Source organism: Pungitius pungitius, chromosome 17, assembly GCF_949316345.1.
Source record: "Pungitius pungitius chromosome 17, fPunPun2.1, whole genome shotgun sequence".
NCBI classification, from domain to species: domain Eukaryota; kingdom Metazoa; phylum Chordata; class Actinopteri; order Perciformes; family Gasterosteidae; genus Pungitius; species Pungitius pungitius.
This window is the reverse complement of record NC_084916.1, coordinates 10065779-10090470: the sequence shown is the minus strand read 5'-3', so window position 1 is coordinate 10090470 and position 24692 is coordinate 10065779. Positions and strand designations below refer to the sequence as shown.

The 24692-nt window shown below is 42.4% G+C and overlaps 2 protein-coding genes across 4 annotated transcripts; both read left to right on the top strand.

Annotated features, from left to right (window-relative positions):
* The first annotated feature begins 5281 nt into the window (after window positions 1-5281).
* LOC134107040 (zinc finger protein 501-like) lies at window positions 5282-8090 on the top strand. The gene is made up of 3 exons (XM_062558310.1): window positions 5282-6307; window positions 6453-6683; window positions 6762-8090. The coding sequence occupies exons 1-3, from the start codon at window positions 6136-6138 to the stop codon at window positions 7568-7570; spliced, it is 1212 nt and encodes a 403-aa protein (XP_062414294.1). The 5' UTR covers window positions 5282-6135; the 3' UTR covers window positions 7571-8090.
* A 1718-nt stretch (window positions 8091-9808) lies between these two features.
* Window positions 9809-21966, top strand: pip4p2 (phosphatidylinositol-4,5-bisphosphate 4-phosphatase 2). 3 transcript variants are annotated; one of them, XM_062558442.1, is made up of 7 exons: window positions 9829-10079; window positions 13661-13785; window positions 14227-14333; window positions 14471-14594; window positions 15806-15858; window positions 19752-19842; window positions 20512-21966. In XM_062558442.1, exons 1-7 carry the CDS (start codon window positions 9974-9976, stop codon window positions 20653-20655), a joined length of 750 nt encoding a protein of 249 aa, XP_062414426.1. In that variant the 5' UTR covers window positions 9829-9973; the 3' UTR covers window positions 20656-21966. The 3 variants fall into 3 exon arrangements, with proteins under 3 accessions (XP_062414427.1, XP_062414426.1, XP_037330115.1); XM_037474218.2 differs by having other exon boundaries at window positions 9831-10079; window positions 13637-13785; XM_062558443.1 differs by lacking the exons at window positions 15806-15858; window positions 19752-19842; window positions 20512-21966 and adding an exon at window positions 15165-15799 and having other exon boundaries at window positions 9809-10079; window positions 13637-13785.
* Window positions 21967-24692: the final 2726 nt, after the last annotated feature.

Sequence of the window (24692 nt, the reverse complement as noted above, 5' to 3'; positions counted from 1 at the left end):
AGAGAAAAATCCATCAATATATATTGTAGAGGGAAGTGTTTCTTTATTCAATTCATTTTATTCAATTCATTTTATTTTGTATAGCCCAAAATCGCAAATTACAAATTTGCCTAAGAGGGCTTTACAGTCACATGTACACATGCAAGATCCTCTGTCCCGAAACCCTCACTTCGGCACAGGAAAAACTCCCCAAAATATGAAAAAACCCTTGAATGGGGAAAAAAGGGAAGAAACCTTAGGGAGAACGTCAGAGGAGGGATCCCTCTCCCGGGATGGACAGACTGCAATGGATGTCATGTGTACAGAATCAACAATGTAAAAGATGTACAATACATTCAATTTCTCTAACAGAAATGATAGTAATTGCAAGTAGCAGAACAAGTGTACGGCAGGACCACTGCAGGGACAACCACCATCAGGTCGAACCACCATCCACAGAGGCTTCTGTGGGGAGGGAGAGCAGAAAGATGTTGGTTTATGATGACAGTAATATGAATCATATTTAAAGTAATGATGATGGCAGCAGCAGGTGTCAGCAGAGCCATGCTAGGCGAGAAAGCACAAAGAACTCCCGGAAAGAAGCTTAATTGTGATGTACATTAATAAAACATTATTCTCCAACATATACTCATATTATGATCATTTCTAGGAAACTGTGTAAGTAAGGATACAGCTATATTTATATATCCAGGTACATGAGTTACAGTTCGACAGAGGGAGAGGAGAAGCTAGAAAGAGGCCCACAGACAGATATAGTAAGACGCCAAGCAGGTTGAACAGATACGGAGACAGGAGAGTTTGGGACGAAAGTCTCATGGGTGTGTATGTAGGAGCTAGGAGAAAGAATGAAGGGGGGCAGCGAGATAGTCAATCAACCAGAATGACCATGCCAGACTAGCATCAACATGCCAGATAGGTGAGGCTACTAAAGGACGAGGGGAGGATAGTGGGACACAACAGGAGGAGAGTTATGCAGTTAGGATAGAGGGGGAGTGTTTAGCTCAATTCGGATGGTCAAAGAAATGCATGAAATAATGTGCTGTATTATCGCCTCGTTAGGGTCTTTCTGGAAAGAGCTCGGATTATGCAAGTGTATGTTGCTTTGATAAATCTCAGTGAATTGAATTGAATCTGAATCTCAGTGTGTTACAGAATGACCCTGAGAGGATGTGTGTGTCCTCAATAGTTAAGTCAATAGTTAAAACTGCAAATAATTCATCCAAAGCAATATACATATTCATTAGGCATTAGGCATACAGCTAAAGATCACCGTGCACTTTGCAGATTTTTCAGGCAGAATTGGTGACATGAAGTTACAGTAGCAGTCAGTCATAGACCAGCATGTGCATGTCTGTGTGTGCGTGTATTGGGGAGATGTTTGTTAAACGGTGCAATATGTTTACAATCTTTGATCTTATCTCATAAGTTCTACAACTTCACCCCACAGACCGATATGCACCTGCTATTGAGTGTAGAGTGCATCTTTGGTTGCCTCAGTTTCAGTCTCCCTCTTGAATTATAGTCACCTAGTCTCTCGCTAAACAATCTTTGAATGTTTCCTGAAAGGAGGCTGTTTCTTGCTTTATATACAATCTGTAACGTTTTAAATCCATAAACTTTAATATTTTTAATTTCAGAAATAATGTGTTTGTGTGTTCATAGTACCCCATATTATTAACTATCCTTATTGCTTTTTTAAAAATTGTGCATATTGCCTGTAGGGTGCTTTTGTAGGTATTACCTCACACTTCCACACCGTAACTCAAATAGGGGGAAAACAGTGTACAGTACAGTGTCTGCAGTGATTTTATATTCAATAAATGTCTGACTTTGACTAGTATCCCTAAACATCGTGCCAATTTTGAGTGTACACGAGTGACCTGTTGCCTCCAACTGAGCTTGTGGTCTATCATTACACCTAGAAAGCAGCATTCAAACACCCTTTCGATTTTTATATTATTGATCTTTAGTTCAATGTGTGTGTTTGCTTGTTTGTTACTTTTGCCAAAGACCATGAATTTAGTTTTCTTTACATTGAGTTATAATCTATTCATATGAAACCAAAATTTCAACTTGGTTAACTCAGTCGAGACAGCCTCCAACAACTGTTTGAGGTTCCCTCCTTCACAGATTACATTTGTGTCATCAGCAAAAATATCATTTTTCAGGATCATGGAAGCATTACTTATGTCATTTATATAAATAATAAATCGTTTTGGACCCAGTATTGACCCTTGCAGCACACCACAGGTAATATTCCTTAAGGTGGACCTGTTATCCCCTATCTGTACAAACTGTTTTCTTTGTCCTATGTAGCTTTGTAACCAATTAAGTCCAACCCCTCTGATCCCATAGCTTTCCAGTTTGTGTAGCAATATATCATGGTTTATTGTGTCAAATACCTTCTTCAGATCTATGAAGACCCCTATTGCAATCTTTTTGTCATCTATTATGCTTGTCAGTTCTTCTACTAAGTTCATGAGTACCAATGATGTTGATCGGTTTGTCCTAAAACCATATTGACTATCTATGAGTAATTCTTTTTTATCTATGAAACTGTCCATCCTAGTAGCAAATATTTTTTCCAAAATTTTGGAAAATTGGGACTGCAGGGAGACTGGTCTGTAGGTATTGTAAAGGTTTTTTTCACCTTCTTTGAAAATCGGAATTACCTTGGCAGTTTTCTTTTTTTTTGGAAAGGAGCCCGTTTGAAGTGAAACATTACAGATATGTGCTAAGGGATCTGCTATATTAATAATAACTTCTTTTACTATTGTCATATCAATTCCATTCCAGTCTCTTGATGTTTTATTTTTAAACTTATTAACTATAGCAATAATTTCATTTTTATCTGTGTCCTTCAGAAAAATAGTATCTGGGTTCCTCTAACCCAAATAATGTGGTACACATCCCCCTTGCGGAAGGTTTATCTGTTCTGCTAGTTTAGGGCCCAACAAAGAATTTATTGAAGCCTTCTACCATCTCCTTTTTTTCATTAATAATCTTATCATTATCTAGAAATTACCCTAACCCTAACCCCCTAACCCTAACCCTTGTCACTGGGTCGATTTATTTCTTATAATTGAATTTAAGATCTTCCATGTTTCCTTTATATTATTTTTATCTAGTAGTACAATAATAATCTTTTTTACAATTTCGCATAATATCAGTTAATTTATTTTTATATCTCTCATACTTCATTTCTTTCTCCTTATTTCTATTCTTGACAGAGAATAGTTACCTTTTGCTCAGTGTTTGTAGCCATACTCTCCATCACCTCCTTGAACTTCTCTATGCTATTGTTGGGAGCCCGGTATGCACAGCTGACAATGATGTTCTTCCTTTTCCCCATATCAATTTCAATAGTAATACATTCACATATATCATCAATTGCAGCCGTCATACTTTCAACAATCTTTTACTTAAGTCTTCTATCAACATAAAGTGCAACTCCCCTCACCTTTTGTTGCCTCTGTTCACATAATTCAGATTATAACCATCCAACTCAAAATCCACCCCTTTCTCCAGACTAATCCAGGTCTCCCGGATGGTGATTATGCTGAACGGTGAGGGGAACTGGTCTAAGAAGTTTTTAATCTTGTAAAAATTAGCGTAAAGGCTTCTACTATTGAAGTGTATGATCTTTATATTGTGTTCTGACCCAAACTTTTCGTTGAACTGAACCTTCATATCAATGAATATATGTAACTATATCGTAACTTTTGTTTTTTCGCCACGCCCCCTAACCCTCTATTGACCAGCTGCCACGGATCGGACTGTATTTATGTTGAATATTTTCTGATTGGTTATACTATCAGTTTAAAACAGTGATGAAGCGGATTAAACTGCCCTCTCCTGTGACCATGCAAGAATACATATTTAGAAAGGGCTTATGGCTAAACCGGACACCAAAGTAAGAAGCGGAACCTTAATGTGACTAAAGTCTGCAGTCGGAACTTTATAGTGTGACACTCGTCCGTTGCTCGGTCTTGTGTCAGTGCAGGTAATTATTTCCTCGGTAACCAAGCAACAATGTCTTCAGTGGAGAATTTGAGAGAGTTTGTCAACGAGCGACTATCTGCTGCTGCTGAGGAAATATTCGGAGTTTTTAAAAGAACCGTCGTCGAGTATCAGGAAGAGATCGACCGGCAGCGCAGACTGTTGGATGTTTTTTGGAAACCCGAAGTAAGGTTACACAGGATAGGTGAGTACAACTTTGTTAGAAACATCTTCTCTAAAGCAATAATAAAGACACATTATTTAGGTTTTTTGAACCAACGTGTCTTTTTTAATTCAACTTACAAATAAACAGTAGGACACGTGGTGCTTATGGTCATCGTTGTATTTATGCGCTCAAACGTTTGTCTTGTATTTCTTTTGTCCCTCCAGAGCTCCCACAGTCACGTGTCTGTAAGGAAGAGGAGGAGGCTCTCATTGACCGGGAGCTCTGTCTCCAGGAGAGGAAGCCCAGTGTGGACCAAGAGGACCCAGATCCTCCACAGATTAAAGAGGAACAGGAGGAACTCTGCAGTAGTCCAGAGGGAGAGCAGCTTGCACCGAAGCAGGAGGCCTTTACGGTGACTCCTACTTGTGAGGAAAGAGGACACGGTGAAGATCAAATTTTGGACTTGTGTACTGATGAAACTGAGAGTGTGGTACAGGAAACATCTCATAGCAACATTTCAGTTGAAAGCACCACTGTAGTTGAACTAAACAATGACCACCAGCTTCTCCTTCACAACTCTCATGAATCAGCATTTGAGACTCATACAAGAGTCCATAGTGATGAGAAACCTTTTTCTTGCAAAACATGTGGAAAAGGATTCAAATATAGTAGCAGCTTAAAAGCCCACATGAGAGTTCACACTGGGGAAAGACCATATTCCTGCATCACTTGTGGGAAATCATTCACTAAGACATCATATTTGAAGTCTCATATAAGAATCCATACTGGGGAGAAGCCATATTCCTGCATCACCTGCGGGAAAACGTTTATTGAGGCATCATATTTGAATCGTCATATAAGAATCCATACTGGGGAGAAGCCGTTTTCTTGCATCACCTGCGGGAAAACATTCTCTCGGACCTCACATTTGAAGGATCATACAAGAATCCATACTGGGGAGAAGCCATATTCCTGCATGACCTGCGGGAAAACATTCACTGACAAATCACATTTGAATCGTCATATAAGAATACACAGTGGGGAAAGAAGTTCTACTGACTCAATTGTCCACATGAGAAGAAATCACAAAGGTGAAACATCATAGATGCAACTCTGGTGAGGAAATAGTCTGAGCAATTTTTCCGATTAAAAAGACTAAACTAAATATAATGTAGAGTAGGAGGAAGACATCAACCAAATACTTGTGTTGTGGGATAATATTCCCACAAACACTAAGGTGTAACTTACAAGTTAGAATCAATGTCATCAAAACTTTATCCATAATTTACCTCAGAACAGAACCTCCAGAGTACACTGTTATACTGACAACACAACTCTTCAACTTGACTGTCTCATGTCATGTTCATAGACACAGATATTTACTTTTGAGAGATGAACTAAGGATTTTGTGGCTGGCTTTTGCAGGTAATCTATGGTGTTTTTCTATTTGTACGAATTGTTTTGAAAAACACTCATACTATTCAGCAAATGTCGGGGAGGATTTGAGAAATGTACCAAAGCAACTGAGAAAAACAAACTAGTCAGTAAAGCAGCCAAAGAGTATGGTTTAAAGGCTTTACAGTGTGGTCTTTCTCCTTGGGAATTACTATTGTATTTGTTGTAAATCTATGTTGATATATTTATGTTCATGGGAAGCTTTACCTGTAGGGACTTAAGGGTTTCTGAGTGGGGGGAACCTGGGGCAGGTATTGAGGGATTTAGGCAGGAGTTCAAAGGGGTTGAAAAAAGAGTTACAGTTATGAACAGTTTCTTCTCACGTCTCATGTTTATTTAAAAATACAACTAAGAAAAAGAAGACTGCTAAACCCTATGGCTAAACCTGCAACCACAGTAAGAAGCGGAACGTTAATGTGACTGAGGTCTGCAGTCGGAACTTTATAGTGTGACACTCATCCGTTGCTCGGTCTTGTGTCAGTGCAGGTAATTATTTCCTCGGTAACCAAGCAACAATGTCTTCAGTGGAGAATTTGAGAGAGTTTGTCAACGAGCGACTATCTGCTGCTGCTGAGGAAATATTCGGAGTTTTTAAAAGAACCGTCGTCGAGTATCAGGAAAAGATCGACCGGCAGCGCAGACTGTTGGATGTTTTTTGGAAACCCGAAGTAAGGTTACACAGGATAGGTGAGTACAACTTTGTTAGAAACATCTGTTTTCGAACGAGTTTTTTAACTTAGTTTACTAATCGAACAATAGAACACGTGATGCTTATGTTTTATACACACGTTGCGCTCAAACGTTTGTCTTGTATTTTTTTTTGTCCCTCCAGAGCTCCCACAGTCACGTGTCTGTAAGGAGGAGGAGGAGGAGGAGGAGGAGGCTCCCTCTGACCAGGAGCTCTGTCTCCAGGAGAGGAAGCCCAGTGTGGACCAAGAGGACCCATATCCTCCACAGATTAAAGAGGAACAGGAGGAACTCTGCAGCAGTCCAGAGGGAGAGCAGCTTGCACCGAAGCAGGAGGCCTTTACGTTGACTCCTACTTGTGACGAAAGAGGACACGGTGAAGATCAACTTTTGGACTTGTGTACTGATGAAACTGAGAGTGTGGTACAGAAAACATCTCATAGCAACATTTCAGTTGAAAGCACCACTGTAGTTGAACTAAACAATGACCACCAGCTTTTCCCTCACAACTCTCATGAATCTGATAGCCAAGATCAGAAAGGAGTAAAACTTAGTTCAACAGCAAATAAGGAGTCAGCTCCTCTGGGTGAGAAGCCGTTTTTGTGCAGAGATTGTGGGAAATACTTTCAACTTAAAAAGAGCTTGTTGGCCCACGTGAGTACAGCCCACAGAGTTGATCAACCATATGTATGCAACACCTGTGGGAGAAAATTCATTCATAAATCAGCATTAAAGACTCATAAAAGACTCCATACTGGGGAGAAGCCATATTCCTGCATCACCTGTGGAAAGTCATTCATCAATAAATCATACTTGAATAGTCATATGATAATCCATAGTGAGGAGAAGCCATATTCCTGCATCACTTGTGGAAAAACATTTAATCACAATTCACATTTGAATCGTCATATAAGAATCCATACTGGGGAGAAGCCATATTCCTGCAGCATCTGTGGGAAAACCTTCAATGAGACATCAAATTTAAATCGTCATATAAGAATCCATGTTCAGGAGAAGCCTTATTCTTGCACCATCTGTTGGAAAAGATTCACTCACAAATCACAGTTGGAGTCTCATATAACAATCCATAGTGAGGAGCCATATGCCTGCATCAGCTGTGGAAAAACATTCACTCAAAAATCACATTTGAATTCTCATAAAAAAATCCATATTGGAGAGAAGCCACATTCTTGCATCACCTGTCAGAGATCATTCATGCACAAAACACATTTGGAGTCTCATATGAGAATTCATAGGAAATAGCCATATTCTTGTAAAAAATATGTGAAAGAGGTTTCAGAAGTTCTAGTAACTACCTGTTTAATCTTTACATAATTGTGTCACTTGTGCACATCAATGAAGCAGTTTAATTTATTTGAACAAGTTGCAAATGACTACATTTCTCCTCTGTTTACTACATTATTGCTTATGTCATGTTCTTTATAATGCATTATAATGGATCTCTGTTGAATAGTATCACCCTCAACACTTAGGCAGTAGTTCATCGCATAAATCTTGTTGTCATATGCTAAGCATATTTCTATGCACTAAGGCACAGATTCTTTCCACGCTGCATTGCAAGAGAAGATATTCGTTGTGATGTGGATGAAAATCTGGCCCAACAGACAGGAATGTCATGAGGTGCAGGAAGACTGCATTGTTATTCCCACAGCAATGAATATACAGCTTTCCTTAAGGAGATTATCTTCTGTTCACATTTTACTTTTTTTCTTCCTTTAGTGACTTTTCCTTTTAATATCGCAATAACATGTCTTTAAATAAATTACAGTACAAACAGTAAATGTTAATCTTGTCCAGTCTCTTGCAATCAATTTCCCACAAACACTAAGGTGTAACTTACAAGTTAGAATCAATGGGAAATACTTTCAACTTAAAAAGAGCTTGTTGGCCCACGTGAGAAGAGCCCACAGAGTTGATCAACCATATGTATGCAACACCTGTGGGATAATATTCACTCATAAATCAGCATTAAAGACTCATAAAAGAATCCACAGTGATGAGAAACCATTTTTTTGCAAATCATGTGAAAAATAATTCAAATGTAGTAATGGTTTAAAATACCACATGAAAGTTCCCACTGGGGAAAGGCCATATCCCTGCATCACCTGTGGAAAAACTTTCCATCACAAATCAAATTTGTATCGTCATATAAGAATCCATAGAGGGGAGAAGCCATATCCCTGTAAAATATGTAAAAGAGGTTTCAGAAGTTCCAGTAACTTAATTGTCCACATGAGAAGAACCCACAAAGGTGAAAAGTCATAGATGCAACTCCTGTGAGGAAATAGTCTGAGCAATTTTTCAGATTTAAAAGGCGTTGAAGCTTTCTATGGGAACACAAATGCTTCATTTGAGATATTTTTAGTCCTCTCTTAGGACAAGAAGACGGACAGGTGTACCTTGGCGCATGGAGTAGAAACGTGTGCTGGTAACGCGCTTTACACGCTCATCCTGCCGAAACCCAACTGGATGAATGTTCACTTGTTAGAGTCCCCCTTCAACACGAGGTTGCAGTAACCTACTTAAATAGCACTTGTTCAGCAACAAAATAAGAGTTTTGTTAAATAAACCTGTTTTTGGCTCCAGGTGACTTGCAACATCTGAGACAATAATTTTCAATCTGAAAAAATCGTCTGCAAATAAAATTGATTGATCTCTTGAACTGATAAATGCTCAAGTGATGTTCACTCATGATTTTATCCTGTCTGAGTTATTTTTGTTTCAAGCCATTTTTTAAGTTAATACAAAAGATAGAGCTCCTATTCAAAGATTGCCCACTGTTCAACAAAATCAGACGTATTACCATACACAGAGTAGAACAATTTAGAGTTAAAAAACACTATGAGGATGAGGAAGGCATCGATTACAAGCACGGATTGCTGGATAATCTCCTATCATGATCTATTGATACAACCTTCAGGGCAAGACAAAACTAAATCATATCAACCACACAAGACAACTTTAAAACTAATCAATATCTTTTACTATAATGAAATGTACCCACAAGACAAAAACATAATTTGAAGTGAAGCTAGACCTCTTCCTTCGGCTGCTGGAGGAGCTTTAAGGAGATTCAGTCCAATCCAGGTGCAACTTGTTTATAGTGCAGCACAGTTGAATTTTTTGCGGTTGAATATATTGACGTTGAAATATTTGCGTTTGCGTTTTTTTAACGTTGAAAAACATTCAGATACATCATTTCCATACATACATTTTCAGTGCTAGAAATCCAATTACCTTTTTCTTTCAAAACCCGATGACACAGATTCACTTCCAATATTTCTGACAGAGGAGAGAAAGGAATAATCAGAAGAGTTGTCCAAGAGAAAGAAAAACGAGAAACGAGTGGTTTCATTTTATGGTTTTTACGGTAAACGGGACGACCAAAAGGTACATGGTGACATCTAGTGGGAAACACTGCCGGGAAGGAGGAGGATGGTGGGGGGGGGATCACCGCGGAGCTCCTCCCTCCTCCAGGCTGCCGTCACTTGGGCTGCCGGACCGGAGCGAGTCGGCACCAACAACCAGCGCCGGCTGCTGCCCCCCCCCCCCGCCTCCCCTCCTCCAACCCTCCAACCCTCCCTCCTGAGTGCAGAGCCGGCGCAGGGCCAGGAGACAGTAGCCCTGCGGTGCGCGCACAGCGACATGGCCTCCGACGGCTTGGACGAGCGATCGCCGCTGCTCTCCGGTCCCAACTCCGAGAGCGTCACCCCGGCTGCTCCCCCGTACCTGCAGGAGTCAAGTCCACGAGGTAAACAAGGGACACCCACACAGCCAAACACCCTTCCCCACCGCCGCTGCCCGCGTGCTGAATCATTTGTTGTTGGGTTTTTTTGGGGCGTATTGAGTTTGTGCGTAAATAAAACTGCAGCGATCCAAGGCGAGGGGCGAGGACCACGGTCTGCAGCTGAGAAAAAAGGTGGAGCCCGCGGCGTGGGAAGCGGAGCGGTGGGTTGGAGAAGAGGGCCCTGCTGGGACACCGCAGAAATGCTCACATCGAAGCTCGATGGGGAGAGTCGTTTTTATGGGTCGCGATGTTGCGCCGCGAGGCCTCTGGTGGATGTTGGGATCCAATGTTGTTGTGTGACATGCTGCGGATGAAGGAAGCCGAGCAGCCTTTTGTCCCTGTGAAGGGCCAGAAGAGTCCTTCGTGAATGGGATCGAACCCAAAGCGTGAACAAAAATGTCACAATGTTTAACATAAAGCTTTCAGTTTGCTCATTTGCGTGAAAACTACACTGTAAACAATAACTGCAAGGATCTTGCAAGAACAGATTCAATGTTCTCCAGCATCTTTGATACAGAACAAGACGTGTGTCTGCAGCCATGCAGCTGACACAGTGTCCACGTTTTGCCTAGTAATCAGCTGAATGTAGGTTAAAGCACCGTGATGCATGCAGGGCTGAATGACCAAGGCATTTACTGCTCATAAATCCACAGTGCACTCAGTTGGTGGGCTGCTGTCAGGACTGCCCTTTGCACTGAATGTAGTCTGATTCTGAAAATGATGCAGCCGAAGATCAAATCCCATGTTGAAATTGGAGCCATACAAAGACTATGCTATTTCTTTTTAGCTGAAGGCATTACTGAATATAACTACATTTCCCTCTCAGTGCTTTCCAAAAACATCCAGATCACACCCTCATATCAACAGATTATGTATTGTAGTAACATAAGTACATCTATCTGCAGACACTGTGCACTAAAGATTTGGGTGAAGGGCTTTCTTTGACTGGTCACAGCACGGGTTATTCTGCTGCACATGAATGGATTCATTGACCGCTTAATACTCTTTCAGAGAGAATTGGTTTTTTTTGTTTCTGCTGTTCTGATTTATGCTAATCTTGCAGAGTTCATATTTCGCAACCCGGATTATTCATAAAGACTTTAATTCTGGACTGTAATAAGCTGGGAGCGGTCTGTTTTTATGTCACAACTCTGACTTAGTAAAATCCTCAATGAATGTCAGCATATTTCATGGCTCCGTTTCTCCTTCCTCCCTCTGTGCAGTCTGGATATTGGCTAATTCTTTAGTTTCTCTGGGTTTCTCTGAATTATTATTGAAAGTCAAAAAAGCCAAAACTGAGCTTTTGTCCCGAAACACAGTCACAGAGATGCTGACTAATAATCCGCCTCATCTACAAAACTGAATGAGTCAATCTGATTTAGTAAAACATGTTATTATGTCCAAGCGATGGAAATCTTTGCTGTATTGATTACGTGACGTGATCTTTACAATCCGACACACACAAAAATAACCACTTCTTACTGGATGACCAGAACTCTCAGCCTTTATTCAGCTAGATATTCCCTGTTTGCTGTATTCACAGTGTGGTGGGGGTGAGGGCCGGTGACCAATGACCTTGGCTACAGCTGAACGGCACTGTGCTTGATTCTGTCATTCTCTGCTGGACGTTCTAGCTAAATAAATGGACTGCAACAACAGGCTGTGCCAACTTTAAAGCTGTTTGAATTTGTTGTTCATATTCCTCCTCAGAAGCAATGCTTCGTCGGTACATAGAAAGCTAACAGGATCTGGATAATGACAGGAACAGTTTGAAAAGCCTCCAGCAGCACAGCGGCCGCCGAAGGCCACGTACACCTTCATAACGCAATTGACCACGAGACCCAACAAGGTCTGATTCCACTCAAGTGAAAATGATTGGCTGATCATCACTGTCACTCTATGTCTCAATGGTAATGTGGCCAAATAGTGACAATATTTAGTATTATGAGATTATTTTAAGGCCATATCCTTCGCATTCTTTTTTTCTTGTATCCTTTTATGGGATTTGTTGAGAATAACAAGAATATATTACGCCATATCTTTTAGATTTTCAACGATTTGTTTCTTGTCAAATGAGCAACAGGAATCAGAATAAAGAAAAAGAAAACATCCCTGAGCAGCAAGTGGCCAACAATATCTCCTTAGTCAGCCGTTCCTCAAAACAAACCACGTCCAGAAAGAAAGTGCTGACTTTCTTTAAGATTTTATTTCATGCATTTTGTATTAAATCTGCCACGTAGAAATGAATCATCACATGTTGTTCGTCCACAGTAGGAATGTCCAATTTTTGGAATGCTTGTTTTTTTCTTTCTCTTGCGGCATTTTTCCAGGTGTAGACGGGTTGTCCCGTCTGTCCCTGTGGTGTCACCTGTGAAAGTGTCTCAGAGCCGAGAACGTTTACGCCTCGACTCGTCCCATTATCTCATTCAGCCTCATATGTGTTTGGTCACATTGGGTCAGGTTTAACAACAACAACTTGATAAGAGATATTGTGGTTGGTAATTTGTTTACTAAAACATTCAATGATTATTTCCATCATTGATTATTATTCTTATTTTATTTAAATGTCATTAAGGTGTTTTCAGGAGTGAATTACATCAACAAATCACTAAATTGATTAATGTTGAAGGCTGAGCTAAATGTTTAAATGGAGTTTTAAGCATCACACAGATCGCAAACTATGCTCCCCATTAGTAATCGTAAAGGTGCAAATCTATGGCTCAAATGCATTAAAACCCAGAAAGACACTTGGAATGTGGTGTAATAACACAGGTTTATGAGTGATTAAACGGTGCAGAGTTCATTTGACTGGAAGCTGTAGTTAGTTCACAGTAGTTCTTTCAGGTATTAAGAAAATTATTTTTAAAGTCCGGCAAATCTGTTATGTTAATTAGACTTGTTTAGAAAAACACTAATCAGTGTCCTGGCTGTTATTTGTTTCACGGCCAAAATGTTCAGAAGCTAATTAGCCTCGTTCACACATTTTAATGGCTGGGGCACCATCTGAACTCTTAGAACCTTAACATATGGGTGGATGTTTATTTCTGGTTTCATGTGCTTTTAAAATCACAAACAATTAGACATAAATAATATTTCTATCCATGTATTTATGAATAAATTGTGTCACATGGGCCTATTACTCACATGTTAACGCTACCTGCGATCACGTTAGGGCGTCAAAGGCCTCATTGTTTCCTTCGTACACGTACAGACGAGGACAGACGGGTCACATGTTGAGCAATCAGAGTCGTCTGCAGGCTGTCATGGGTTTGTGTGATGAGTATGAGCAGCAGTGTTTCTAGGCTGCCCATCACCCGCTAGGTTTAATAGTTACCAAGAGACAGAGAACTGAATATCTAACCAACACATTGGGAGGAATTGTGATTGCTTGATGTTTTGGCATGTGTGTTTTTTTCTTCCTGGTATTGGATTTGGTCTGTTTTGTGACTGACGTTTTATCGATGCATGCAGTTAACAGCTGGCCGTGTGTTGTTTGCTCTGCCGTCCTCCTCTTTTCAAAGCCGAACTACCTCCTCCCTACACAGCCATCGCGAGCCCCGATGCTGGCGGCGTACCTGTCATCAACTGCCGCGTATGTCAGTCGCTCATAAATCTGGATGGAAAGCTGCATCAGCACGTGGTGAAGTGCACGGTGTGCAATGAAGCTACGGTAAGTAAAGGCCGCCGCTGAGCCCTGGGACGGCTTTGTTGTTCACGCTTGGTGTTGAGTTGAAAGAGTTCAACTGTCAATTTGAGCAAAGAGACGTAGCTTTCATTTTTATTCCAGGTGGTTATCGCTTTCATCACCTTTCATCTCTTTAGCACACACAATCCTCTGGTTCTGATATGTTTTTTCATGAATAAACTTTATATTATATATATATATATGAGTTATATATAACTTTCTCCATATATAATATGTATTCATGAAGCTGATGGGTGACCTGATCCAGTATATTTTATAAATGAAATTTACATTTTAAACCCTGTTACATTCTGTCTTAAAGGCCCTGCAGTGTCACCTGAACCAAATTTTAAACCAAGTGCTCTTCTCTTTAATGTCCCCTTTCTTTTGTATTGTGCATTACATTCTATTAACGTTGCCTTCCAGCCCATCAAAACCCCCCCAACAGGGAAGAAATATGTGAGGTGTCCCTGTAACTGCCTGCTTATCTGTAAAGACACATCAAGGCGGATAGGATGTCCTCGACCAAACTGGTAGGAATCAGTCAAGTCACGGCCAAACAAAAGGCAACCTCTTATGAGACCAATCAAGACCATTGATGTCACCTTTACAATCCCGTCTCTGCTAGGTTGGAATTATAATCTTGTCCATCTCTTTGTTCCTTCGGCAGCAGACGGATAATCAACCTGAGCCCCGTGATGGTTATCCCAGAGGAGCAACCTGCCCAACCGGCCCTGCCCATCCAACCTGAGGGGATGAGGGTGGTCTGCGGTCACTGTGGCAACACCTTCCTCGTACGTAACCCCCCCCCCCCAGACATTCAAAATCTAAACCAATCGTGGAGTTGCTTGCTTATGGATAAGCATTGCTGAGCTGTTTTTGGTACATGCATTATAAAATGATTGATAGTCACACCACATTTAGTGATGTAAACAGGGGATTTTCATCGGGTTTTTTTCTTTGTGTAAGTTACTTACACAGTTGTTCCGGGTTGTAAAGCTTATTCAAGTTAGTCCAAACCACACATACGATCAAAAAAGATCTTCTTTTCTGTGGATCTCTATTTAAATGAAAATAAAATAGGAAGTGTGCAAGTGGCTGGAATGCATCTGTTGTGTGTCTCCGTTCCTTGCCAGCAGTGTGGTTGCACGCCGTCGCAATTTACTCTCATCCTCGATGAAATCGTTTTCCTTTTCATTTGCATTCACTGACATGAAGGTTCAAATACCGTGTCCTGTTTGTATTTAAAAAATGAACCTGAGGTGTCTCGTTGAACGGAGAAGGTGCAGTACCTGAGGTGCCGAGTCAGTATGAATAACACGTGGTGGTTAACGTGTGCAAATTGTTGCTTGCGCCGGCTGTAGGGCAGCGAGGACGCCAAAAGATCCCAGCCAATGTCTGGCCTCCCCAGCGATGGCTCTCCGCCAGCACAACAAGAGGTTGAGGAAGCTGGTCACACTGGTGGACTTATTAACAACAGCCTAACCTGCCCCGGTTCAATCTGCGGCCTTAGTTGCACTGGTGATGATATGACTTTGTAGACATCTGGCTTTGAAGAGCCAGTCAGTTGAAGAGCAATCTGTATATTTGATTGAAGTAAAGGAAAAACTGGTTTTCAATACGCTTATTTCTGAATTTCTATTAGGTTTTATATTGCTTCTTTCAAGCCAGATGTTGAAAGTCACATATTAAATTTGGACCTTAAACTATGCTGATATGTGTTGGATAAACATTATCTTAACACTGCTTCTAACATCAAAACCCTTCATAAAACAATTGTTTATTTACAACCCTATCTAATACATCATAAGAGTAGTTATTCTTTTCATACTTTCTCCAATACAGACCATGAATAGATTTACAATCTGCAAACCATCTTGATTGATCATGTGAAATCATTCCCATTCGATCTTGTGTTGATTGTTCTGAGTGTGCAGTCGAATCCTATTGTGTTGTTGTTCTTGTTGCAATGTAACTAAACGGTGCTTATTCTGTTTTCTCACAGTGGATGGAGCTTCGGTTTAACACGCTAGCCAAGTGTCCCCACTGCAAAAAAATGTGAGTCCAATAAACTTCCATTTGACTCATCTCCCAAAGATGGAATAACTGTTCCTGTTATAATCATAATTCATAAGTCATAATTGTTTCCTGCTGTTACAGTTAAAGACTCATTTAAATTCTAGCTCCAGCGTTTTAGCATCATTAGCGCCAAATCTATTATGTGGTGCAATTCAAATTGCATAGTTTTTATGTAAAGTTGCAACAAACATTTGTGGCTCTTTAGAGTCCTTGAAATGTTTGATTGTCATGTAATGTGCAACTGATTTGCAGAGAATGGCCTTGAATTCCAAATATACAAAGGCGTGGTCTTTAAACAAAAAAAAAAACCAAAGACCGATTCTACATAGATGAATGAATACATCTCAGCTCTTGTTGCTGGAGAAGTTTAGTTTATGGTCGTGTAACATTGGAGGTTTGGACTTTGTAGTTCTTGGAAGGACCGGGGACGTGTCGCAGGCTAATCTAGACGTGTGACAGGAATTACAGCCTCAATATATGTAATGGAAATAGTGCAGGAGGGTCACAGCGCTGGGAGGGCATCAAGAAGTGTGTCTGAAAGGGTTAAAAGGGACTTTATCTACAGGAATGCTGAGATGACAGACAGCTAGCCGGCCCCAGAATAACAATCTGCTGTCATTGCTTCCATCTCTTTCTCTTGTTTATTTTTCTATAGCTCGGCTCCTTTCTCAATCTTTTGTCTCGGTACCTCTTTTGCCTTGTCTCCTTGTATTTTATTTAATGTTTGAACAATGTCTCCATTTCCCTGTCTCTTCTTTTCCACTGTTTATTTCTACCGTTCTACTTGTGACATGCGCCTACAGAGTCTATGTCATAAATTATATATATATATACATATGTGTGTTGTAGCAGCACACCAAATTTGACAAATAACACATTTGACTAAACCCCTGTCAACAACAAACAAAAAGTATATTTTGATAATATAACTGTTACAAGGCAAGAGGTTTGAAGGCAGCTTCTAATAAACATACAATGGACTCTGTTACTGTCTAGCCTGCACTATTCTGCAAGTATTCAGTTTAAAGCAAGTGGTAACAATCTTTGAATATCTCTTTCTTTCCGGACTTATTTTTATGGAAGTAAATCTGTGCCATCGGGGGTTGAAATAAAAAGTTGATTGAATTTCTAGCACTGAATATTTATGCATTGAAATTATGTACCTGAATGTTTTTCAACATTAAAACACCGCAAAAAAATTCAACCTAAAAAAAAAAAATGTTGAAATATTCGAAATGGAGGCTACAATATTCAACCGCAAAAAATTCAACCTTGGCACACCAATATGCGGAGGCTACAATATTCAACCCAAATAAATTCAACCTTGGCACACCAACATCCGGGACACTAAGGAACAGCAATCGATTCTAGATTCAAGATCAGGAGCGTGCGTCAAGCTAAAGGAGCGAGCACCCAAAACACCTTCGGCTTTGGATTGTAAACATGTCCAATAATAACGGGGCTTTAACTCTTCTTCATGTCATCAGTGTGGCAACGTATGAAGAAATACATAAAAGAACATATAATGTTCACCCTAAACCAAAACGTTTGCTTGCCACTGACGATATACAACTCTATTAAAATATACAAATCAACTGTAAACCCTTAAGCTCGGTTGGCCGAGTGGGTAGCACAGCCGCTCTGTGGCACTACGTTATTTTGTGCGACACGGTTCGAATCCCGGTTGTGGCGGACTTTTAATAAATGTTCTTTTATGTATTTCTTCATACGTGGCAGTGACGTAGTGCTCACTTATACAATCGTAATCGCTGCAATGGATATGGGATGCATTTTTGAACATTTTCAGAACAATATGTTTGCAAATGTGTGACGACTCAAGTGACGGAGGCAGACAACACCTGCCTGCCGGGGGGAAACAAACACGCACCCGTAGCCAAACCAGTAGGTTCAAAAACCAGTAGGCACGTAACACCGGGGGAAAACAAACACGCACCCGTAGCCAAACCAGTAGTTCAAAAACCAGTAGGCACGTAACACAGTCACTGAAAAATGGGTTCTCGTTTCAGACTTTACGAGCAAATACAGGATCCCTTTGAGATAAATTCTAAAGCCTCGCATTAAGACGTACATCCCTTTATGTAAGACTCTGCGCTACTTGCAGGTCGCTGTGTTGTGCCAGATCCTCAATAAAGTTTACCCATGGTCATGAAGACTCATTTAACGTTACGTGGACTTTGAATGTCGCTTAATACCCAACTGAGATCGGCTTGTGCCGCTGTGAAAAAGGATCCTTCCACCGACGCTACTGCGGTTATTCCTGCATGTCCTGTCGGGTTTATGCGTCTGCACGCTCCGCTAAAGCCGCTGCCGCTGCCCCCCCCCCCCACTACGATACAGCGGCTCATCTGCCTCTTCAAGCGCGTTCCTGGTTTTCAAAACTCCGCCAATCACTCCTAACAGCTTGTCCAAGGATCTCAGTATTATTAAATTAATTCAAAACTAGAAGAAGAGGCGTATTGTGAGCGGCTGTACGCTCTCGTTTAACTTCCGCTTAGTTCATGTCCAACACAGTCTGTTAATGTACAAATGTCAGCTGTCTATTACGGAATCTTACAGACACAAACCACACTGATGACATGAAGAAGAGTTAAAGCCCCGTTATTATTGGACATGTTTACAATCCAAAGCCGAAGGTGTTTTGGGTGCTCGCTCCTTTAGCTTGACGCACGCTCCTGATCTTGAATCTAGAATCGATTGCTGTTCCTTAGTGTCCCGGATGTTGGTGTGCCAAGGTTGAATTTATTTGGGTTGAATATTGTAGCCTCCGCATATTGGTGTGCCAAGGTTGAATTTTTTGCGGTTGAATATTGTAGCCTCCATTTCGAATATTTCAACATTTTTTTTTTTTAGGTTGAATTTTTTTGCGGTGTTTTAATGTTGAAAAACATTCAGGTACATAATTTCAATGCATAAATATTCAGTGCTAGAAATTCAATCAACTTTTTATTTCAACCCCCGATGGCACAGATTTACTTCCATATATTTTGTCTTAGACTGTATTTGCTTAAAAAACTCCCTTTGCTGTCGCAATAAAAGTTAAAACAGTGACACATGAAGAAACATGTGTCACTTCAAAAAAAGTGCTTCTTTGCATGTGAAGAGCTGCTTTTTGTTGGTCAGACTGCTGCCTCGTCATTTCTTGCTTTGTGTGGGATGTTAAGCTCTAAAACCTTTTTTAAAAACATCCTTTGAGTATAAGTCTGCAACACACATGGTCACTGGTCACATTAGTGAAAGATGGTCAGGTGGTACAATTGTGAACAGTGAGCTGAGCGAGCCGTACGTGAAGGCAGGAGAAGGAGGAGTGAGAGAAGGTAAGAAATCAGGTGGTCAGGCTCCCCTTAAGCCATCTGAATACCAAGGATGCCTGAAGAATGCTTGAGTCCCATCACATGAGAGGCATGTGAGAGCAGAGAGGGGGAGGAAAGTAAAGGGAAAAGGAAACAAAAGCAATGATGCCAGACTTGTGCTGAGCGGCATTCCACTTGTGCGACTTGTGTGTGGCAGTGTGTATGCAATCTGGATGCCGGGACATTTGTTGCACATGTGACCGGCCCCCGGCGTTTTCATGTGATGTGTAAAGAAGGAGGAGGGAGGATTTTTGGCTGCTCTGACGTGAGCTCACTGGCATAATGGGAAGAAGTCATCAGTCATTATCCAAATACAAACTATTTAGAATACAAACTAGCACAAAATGTTTGTTGTATCTTTTCCAACCACATGCGAGTATAAAAAGTCTAGGGAAGATATAGAATCTTCTTTTTCACAGGACCAGTGTATAAGACAAAGAAAACACAAGTATCTTAAATTTATGACTGACCTCTGTTTCTCTCATCAATCTCTTTCTGCAGATCCTCTGTCGGCAGTGCGCTGCCTAGGAGGCGTTGTTGTGCTTATATAACTATAGGAATGATTTGCATTTTCATCGGAGTGGGTTTAACGGTGAGCACGGTCTTTGTTTTGTTTGTCTTAATGTTTTATATTTGTAACACTTACTAAACAAACGTAAGAGATTTCCCAATGAAGGCATTTAGCCAGGCATTTTAAACAGGCGGGATAGTGATAAACTCGAGAGCAACACAATTGAATGGACAAAGAGAAATTACATTTAAAAGAGTGATCCTCTCCCGTAATGATCACCATGTTCCCTTGCTTAGTTTAGCATGTTACTGTGCAAATATTGGCCTTATTGCACTAATCAAAAAGTACAGCGGAAGACGGTGGAACCGTCACAACCTTTTGCAGATATTTGGCCATAAATCAAAGTATAGGACAATTGAAACATTTGACTTCATATATCTACACAATGTCACAATTTATCCTGAGGAAAAACATGAATGTAAGAAGCAAAATCTCTTTTATGATGTTTTGCCTTTTAAATGTCTCATTCGACAATTAAAATTACTTCACAGACCAAACACTTGAGAATTGTGCATATGTGCCTTCCAGTGAACATAATAATATGAAAATTAAGGAATAAATAAAGTGATCTTTTGTAGAGGTTTGAAGGCATCAACTTACATTAAATAAATACACTTTTTTACACCAAATCTGACCTAATGTTTTTTACAATCCATTTCACCCACCATTTCTTCCACTCCGTCTTTTCAGGTTGGGACTCGGGACTTTGCCAGTCGTTACAATGCCACCTACGTGTCGTGGGCGTTCGCCTACCTGCTGGGTCTCATCTGTCTGATACGAGCCTGCTACTGGGGCGCTATTAAAGTCAGCTATCCGGAGAATAGCTTTGCCTAGAACGGACTTGGCGTGACTGGATCAACGAACCCCAGTTTTACTTTTTATTCATCCGGGTGTCACACTGGTCATGTTCAGTTGAGGGGAATGCCTGCAGAGCGTGTGGACAGAGTTGAAGAGGAGTTGTGTGTGTGTGTGTGTGTGTTTGAAGAGGTGTATGTTGGAGATGTATCTAAAATAATGCTGTTTTGTTTTTGGAATGTTTTTAGATTTATGACTCGCTGAACAAGCTTAATGTATGTTGAGTCCTCCTCCTACTAGCCGCAAGCACTCAAATCCTGCCCAGGTTTTTGCCGAAATCCTTCAGAATCCAGAATAAACTTTATTCTCTGAAAATGGCAACAAAATGTTCAAAAAAAAAAAAAAACTGTTTGGATTTGGTCTTTTCTAGAACTTTTTGGTTTTGTTGTTCAGCACTTCATTTATTTTACTGACCAGACCAAAATGAGACAACCCCCTAAGAACAGTTTGCCCTTTGCACTGCTATTATATGCAATTGTATCTGTTGTTTTGCTGCTAGTTCAACTCCCGCTATAGAAAGCTGCATACCCATACTGTATTGTAACCATTTATCTTGCCTGTGTGTACACTAATATAGTATTGCTATATGATTTTAACTCTCTAAATTATCCATTTTTAAAGAAAATCTTTAATACACATTTGTGCCGACTATGCTGCCCAGAATTGGTCAAGAAGAGCAAAAGATCAACAGGAGCTTGTCTTTTAGAAAAAAAAGATCAGTTTTTGTTTTTGTTGCCATGCAGATTTGAACTCACTAGAGCAATAACCCTTTCATTTGAGATATTTTTAACCGTAATTACCTTTTTGTGTTTTTACAGCAGTTTTGTTGCCTTCTCAATGTTGAAATATGATCTCAATACACGGTGACTCATGTTTGCATGTTGATTTGCTTTTCCTGCGTCGCTGAGGGTGCTTTTGTCCGCTTTCAAAGAGCTAGCTGAAGCTTATGATGCTCTTGTCTTTGCTCCGTCTGCCTGTGAGTTAGAATGTAAACCCTCCTCCTCCTCGTTCTCCCTCTGCTTATTATCGCCACACTGCGACCTCCAGTGAACTCTGTGCTGGCATCGCTGTAGGCTGACTCCGCTTCCTGTCTCTTCACCTCGACCAGCTCAAACTTCTAACCTTGTTTTGAATGTGTATTATGATGACGACGCTGATGATGAAGAATAAACAAACTCTTTGTACATAGTTCAAATTCTGTACTTAGACTGTAGTGAGGGGCGAAAGCAAAAGATGGCTAGTGGATCTTTTTCAAAATGATAATTTATCAATAAAATGCAAAAAACTGCCTATATTGTACAGTGTGGTCATTGACTTTGCCTGTTACCACATTTAAAGATATGCAAGGTTCAAACAAAAGGGATGCGTTTAGGTAATTTTGAGGCTACCTAATGCTTCCAATTCATAGTATTGTAGCGACCCTGTTGGGGACTCGGTCAGGTAGCGTCACTCTCGGCGCTCCGGCCAATCAGACGGGACATGGGAGGGTCTGTCCGGGGGAGCATGACGTAGTTCCGGTTGTTGTGTTGTTGGAAGTGTTGACTGAGTGAGCTGGAGTTACTGTGTCGGACGCTGTGGTGTTTCGCTAATAAAAGGATCTCTGCCCGGCGACTATTCGTCTCAGCGTGTTAAGTATTCCACCACGCCCGGACGTTACATTGGTGTCAGAAGTGTCTTCGTACGGACGATATCGTTGAACCCGGTGGAAAGCTAGCGGTTAGCCTGCTGTGGGCATGGATCGTGTCGGCGGGACGAGCGGCTACGTTACGGTAAAGGAAGAGAGGAAAGAAGCGGAGGAGGGAGCTAGCGGGTGGTCGAAAGACATGGCCAGAAGTTTCGACGGAGCTACTAGGGGCGCGAGGGCTCGTTTGAGAGAGTCTGCAGTGAGGATGGCTAGGGACGCTGGCATCAGTCCCGCGGCGGATTTTCCCGCGGTTTCTCCGGGGAATGTAGCGTCAAACTACAATGGCGGCGCCCATCGCTCGGCAGTCCCTACGGTAAAAACACCGAAATACGACGGTAGGACGCCATGGGAGGCTTTCCTGGCTCAATTTGAATTGCTGTCGCATGCAGGGGAATGGTCCAATGAGACTAAGGCACTTCAGCTGGCGTTGTGTCTCACGGGGGATGCGCTGTCATGCCTGCTGCTGCTGAGCCCTGAAGACAGACGTCGTTACCCAGCGCTGGTAGGGTCGCTCCAGAGGCGTTTTGGACAATGTTTGCAACCCGAACTCCTGCGGAATGAACTAAACAATCGCTGCAGAAGACCGGGAGAGCCGCTGCGGGCGTTGGCAAACGATGTGGAAAGTTTGTCACGGAGGGCTTATGCCCACATGCCCCCTGAAGTGCAGAGCGAGCTGGCGCGGGACCAGTTCATCAGGGCAATTGTTCCCACAGAGCTGCGTGTCCAGGTCCAGCTGCAGCACCCACAGTCATTGCAAGCGGCTTTCGAGTTGGCTGCGGAGAGAGAGAATGTGTGGGGTGCAGCGCCTGGAGGCTACCATAGTGAGGGAGCACCTATGGCCAGGGCGGCGATGGCGGTCCCTCCAGAGGCAGAGAAACCATCGTGGGTTACGGAAGTGACTGAACTGATCAGGGCTGTGTCACTACAACAATCACACCGGCCGCGACCCAGAGTCTGCTGGGGGTGCGGGCAACCAGGGCATTTGGCCAGAGAGTGCCCCAAACCAAACAAGTACCAGGGAAACGGCCCGGGGTCCGCATAGAAGGGGATACGCGGACCCCGGCCGTAACCCCGACCACAGCGCCACGAGCCTCGGCAACAGAAGATGACAACGCCAGCATGGAGCCCGTCGTGGCGGTGGGGCGCACTGGGGAAGGTGACTCGTTCTATGTGCCGGTTACCGTGGAAGGACTGCCCTGCTTGGCACTGGTGGACACCGGTTCGACAGTAACTCTGGTAAGACCAGACATGATCACAGACTGGACTCATCTTGACCCCACCTCAGTGCGACTTCGCACTGTTACCGGAGAGCTGGCACCCATGAAGGGCAGAGGTCTGCTGTCTTTATCGGTGGGAGGGGTGACGGTGTGCCACCCGGTGTGGATAGCTGCAGTTCAGGACCCATGCATTCTGGGTTTGGACTTCTTGAGGGCCACGGGCTGCCATCTAGATCTACAGCAAGGCACAGTGAGTCTCCAGGGAGGGCCTTCCGTCACCTTGCTCTCCACCCCCAACCCGTCCCTACCCCCCGGGCCTCCAACACCAGCGGCGAGTACGGTGGTGACGGTCCCCTGCAACGCTATCCCCCCCGCCTGCCCACGCGAGTCATCTAGGGTCTTTCTCCCGGACGTCCACACCATGAGCCGTGCAGTGGAGGCGCCAGCAGCGATAAAGGAGGTGTGGAGAAAGAACTGTGTCGGCCTGCAGCCGCAGCAGCAGGAGCAGCTGTGGCACCTTCTCCTGGACTTCCAAGGCAGTTTCGCCAAGAGCGAGGATGAAGTAGGGCAAACTCACCTAGTGCAGCATGAGATTGACACAGGGGACGCGCGTCCCATCAAGTGCCGCCCCCGCCGCCTGCCGATGGCTCGTCAACAGGCTTGTGATGACGCGGTCACCAACATGCTCCAGGCAGGTGTCATCGAGCCGTCCGACAGTCCCTGGGCAGCAGCAGTGGTCATGGTCCCCAAGAAGACAAAAGGATGGCGACTCTGTGCGGACTACAGGCCAGTAAATGGGGTGACCAAGAAGGATTCTTATCCGCTGCCCCGCATTGACGAGTCCCTAGACCTGGTCTCCGGGTCGTCGTGGTTTTCGTCCTTGGACCTCCGCAGCGGATATTACCAGGTGCCACTGGCCCCGGAGGCCCGTCCCAAGACTGCTTTCTGCACTGGGCGGGGGCTGTGGCAGTTTAAGGTTCTCAGTTTTGGACTTTGTAATGCCCCTGCCACTTTTGTAAGACTGATGGACAAAGTACTGGCGGGGATCCCCCGGCAGCAGTGCCTGGTCTACCTGGATGACATTCTGGTCCATGGTAAAACATTTGAACAAGCCC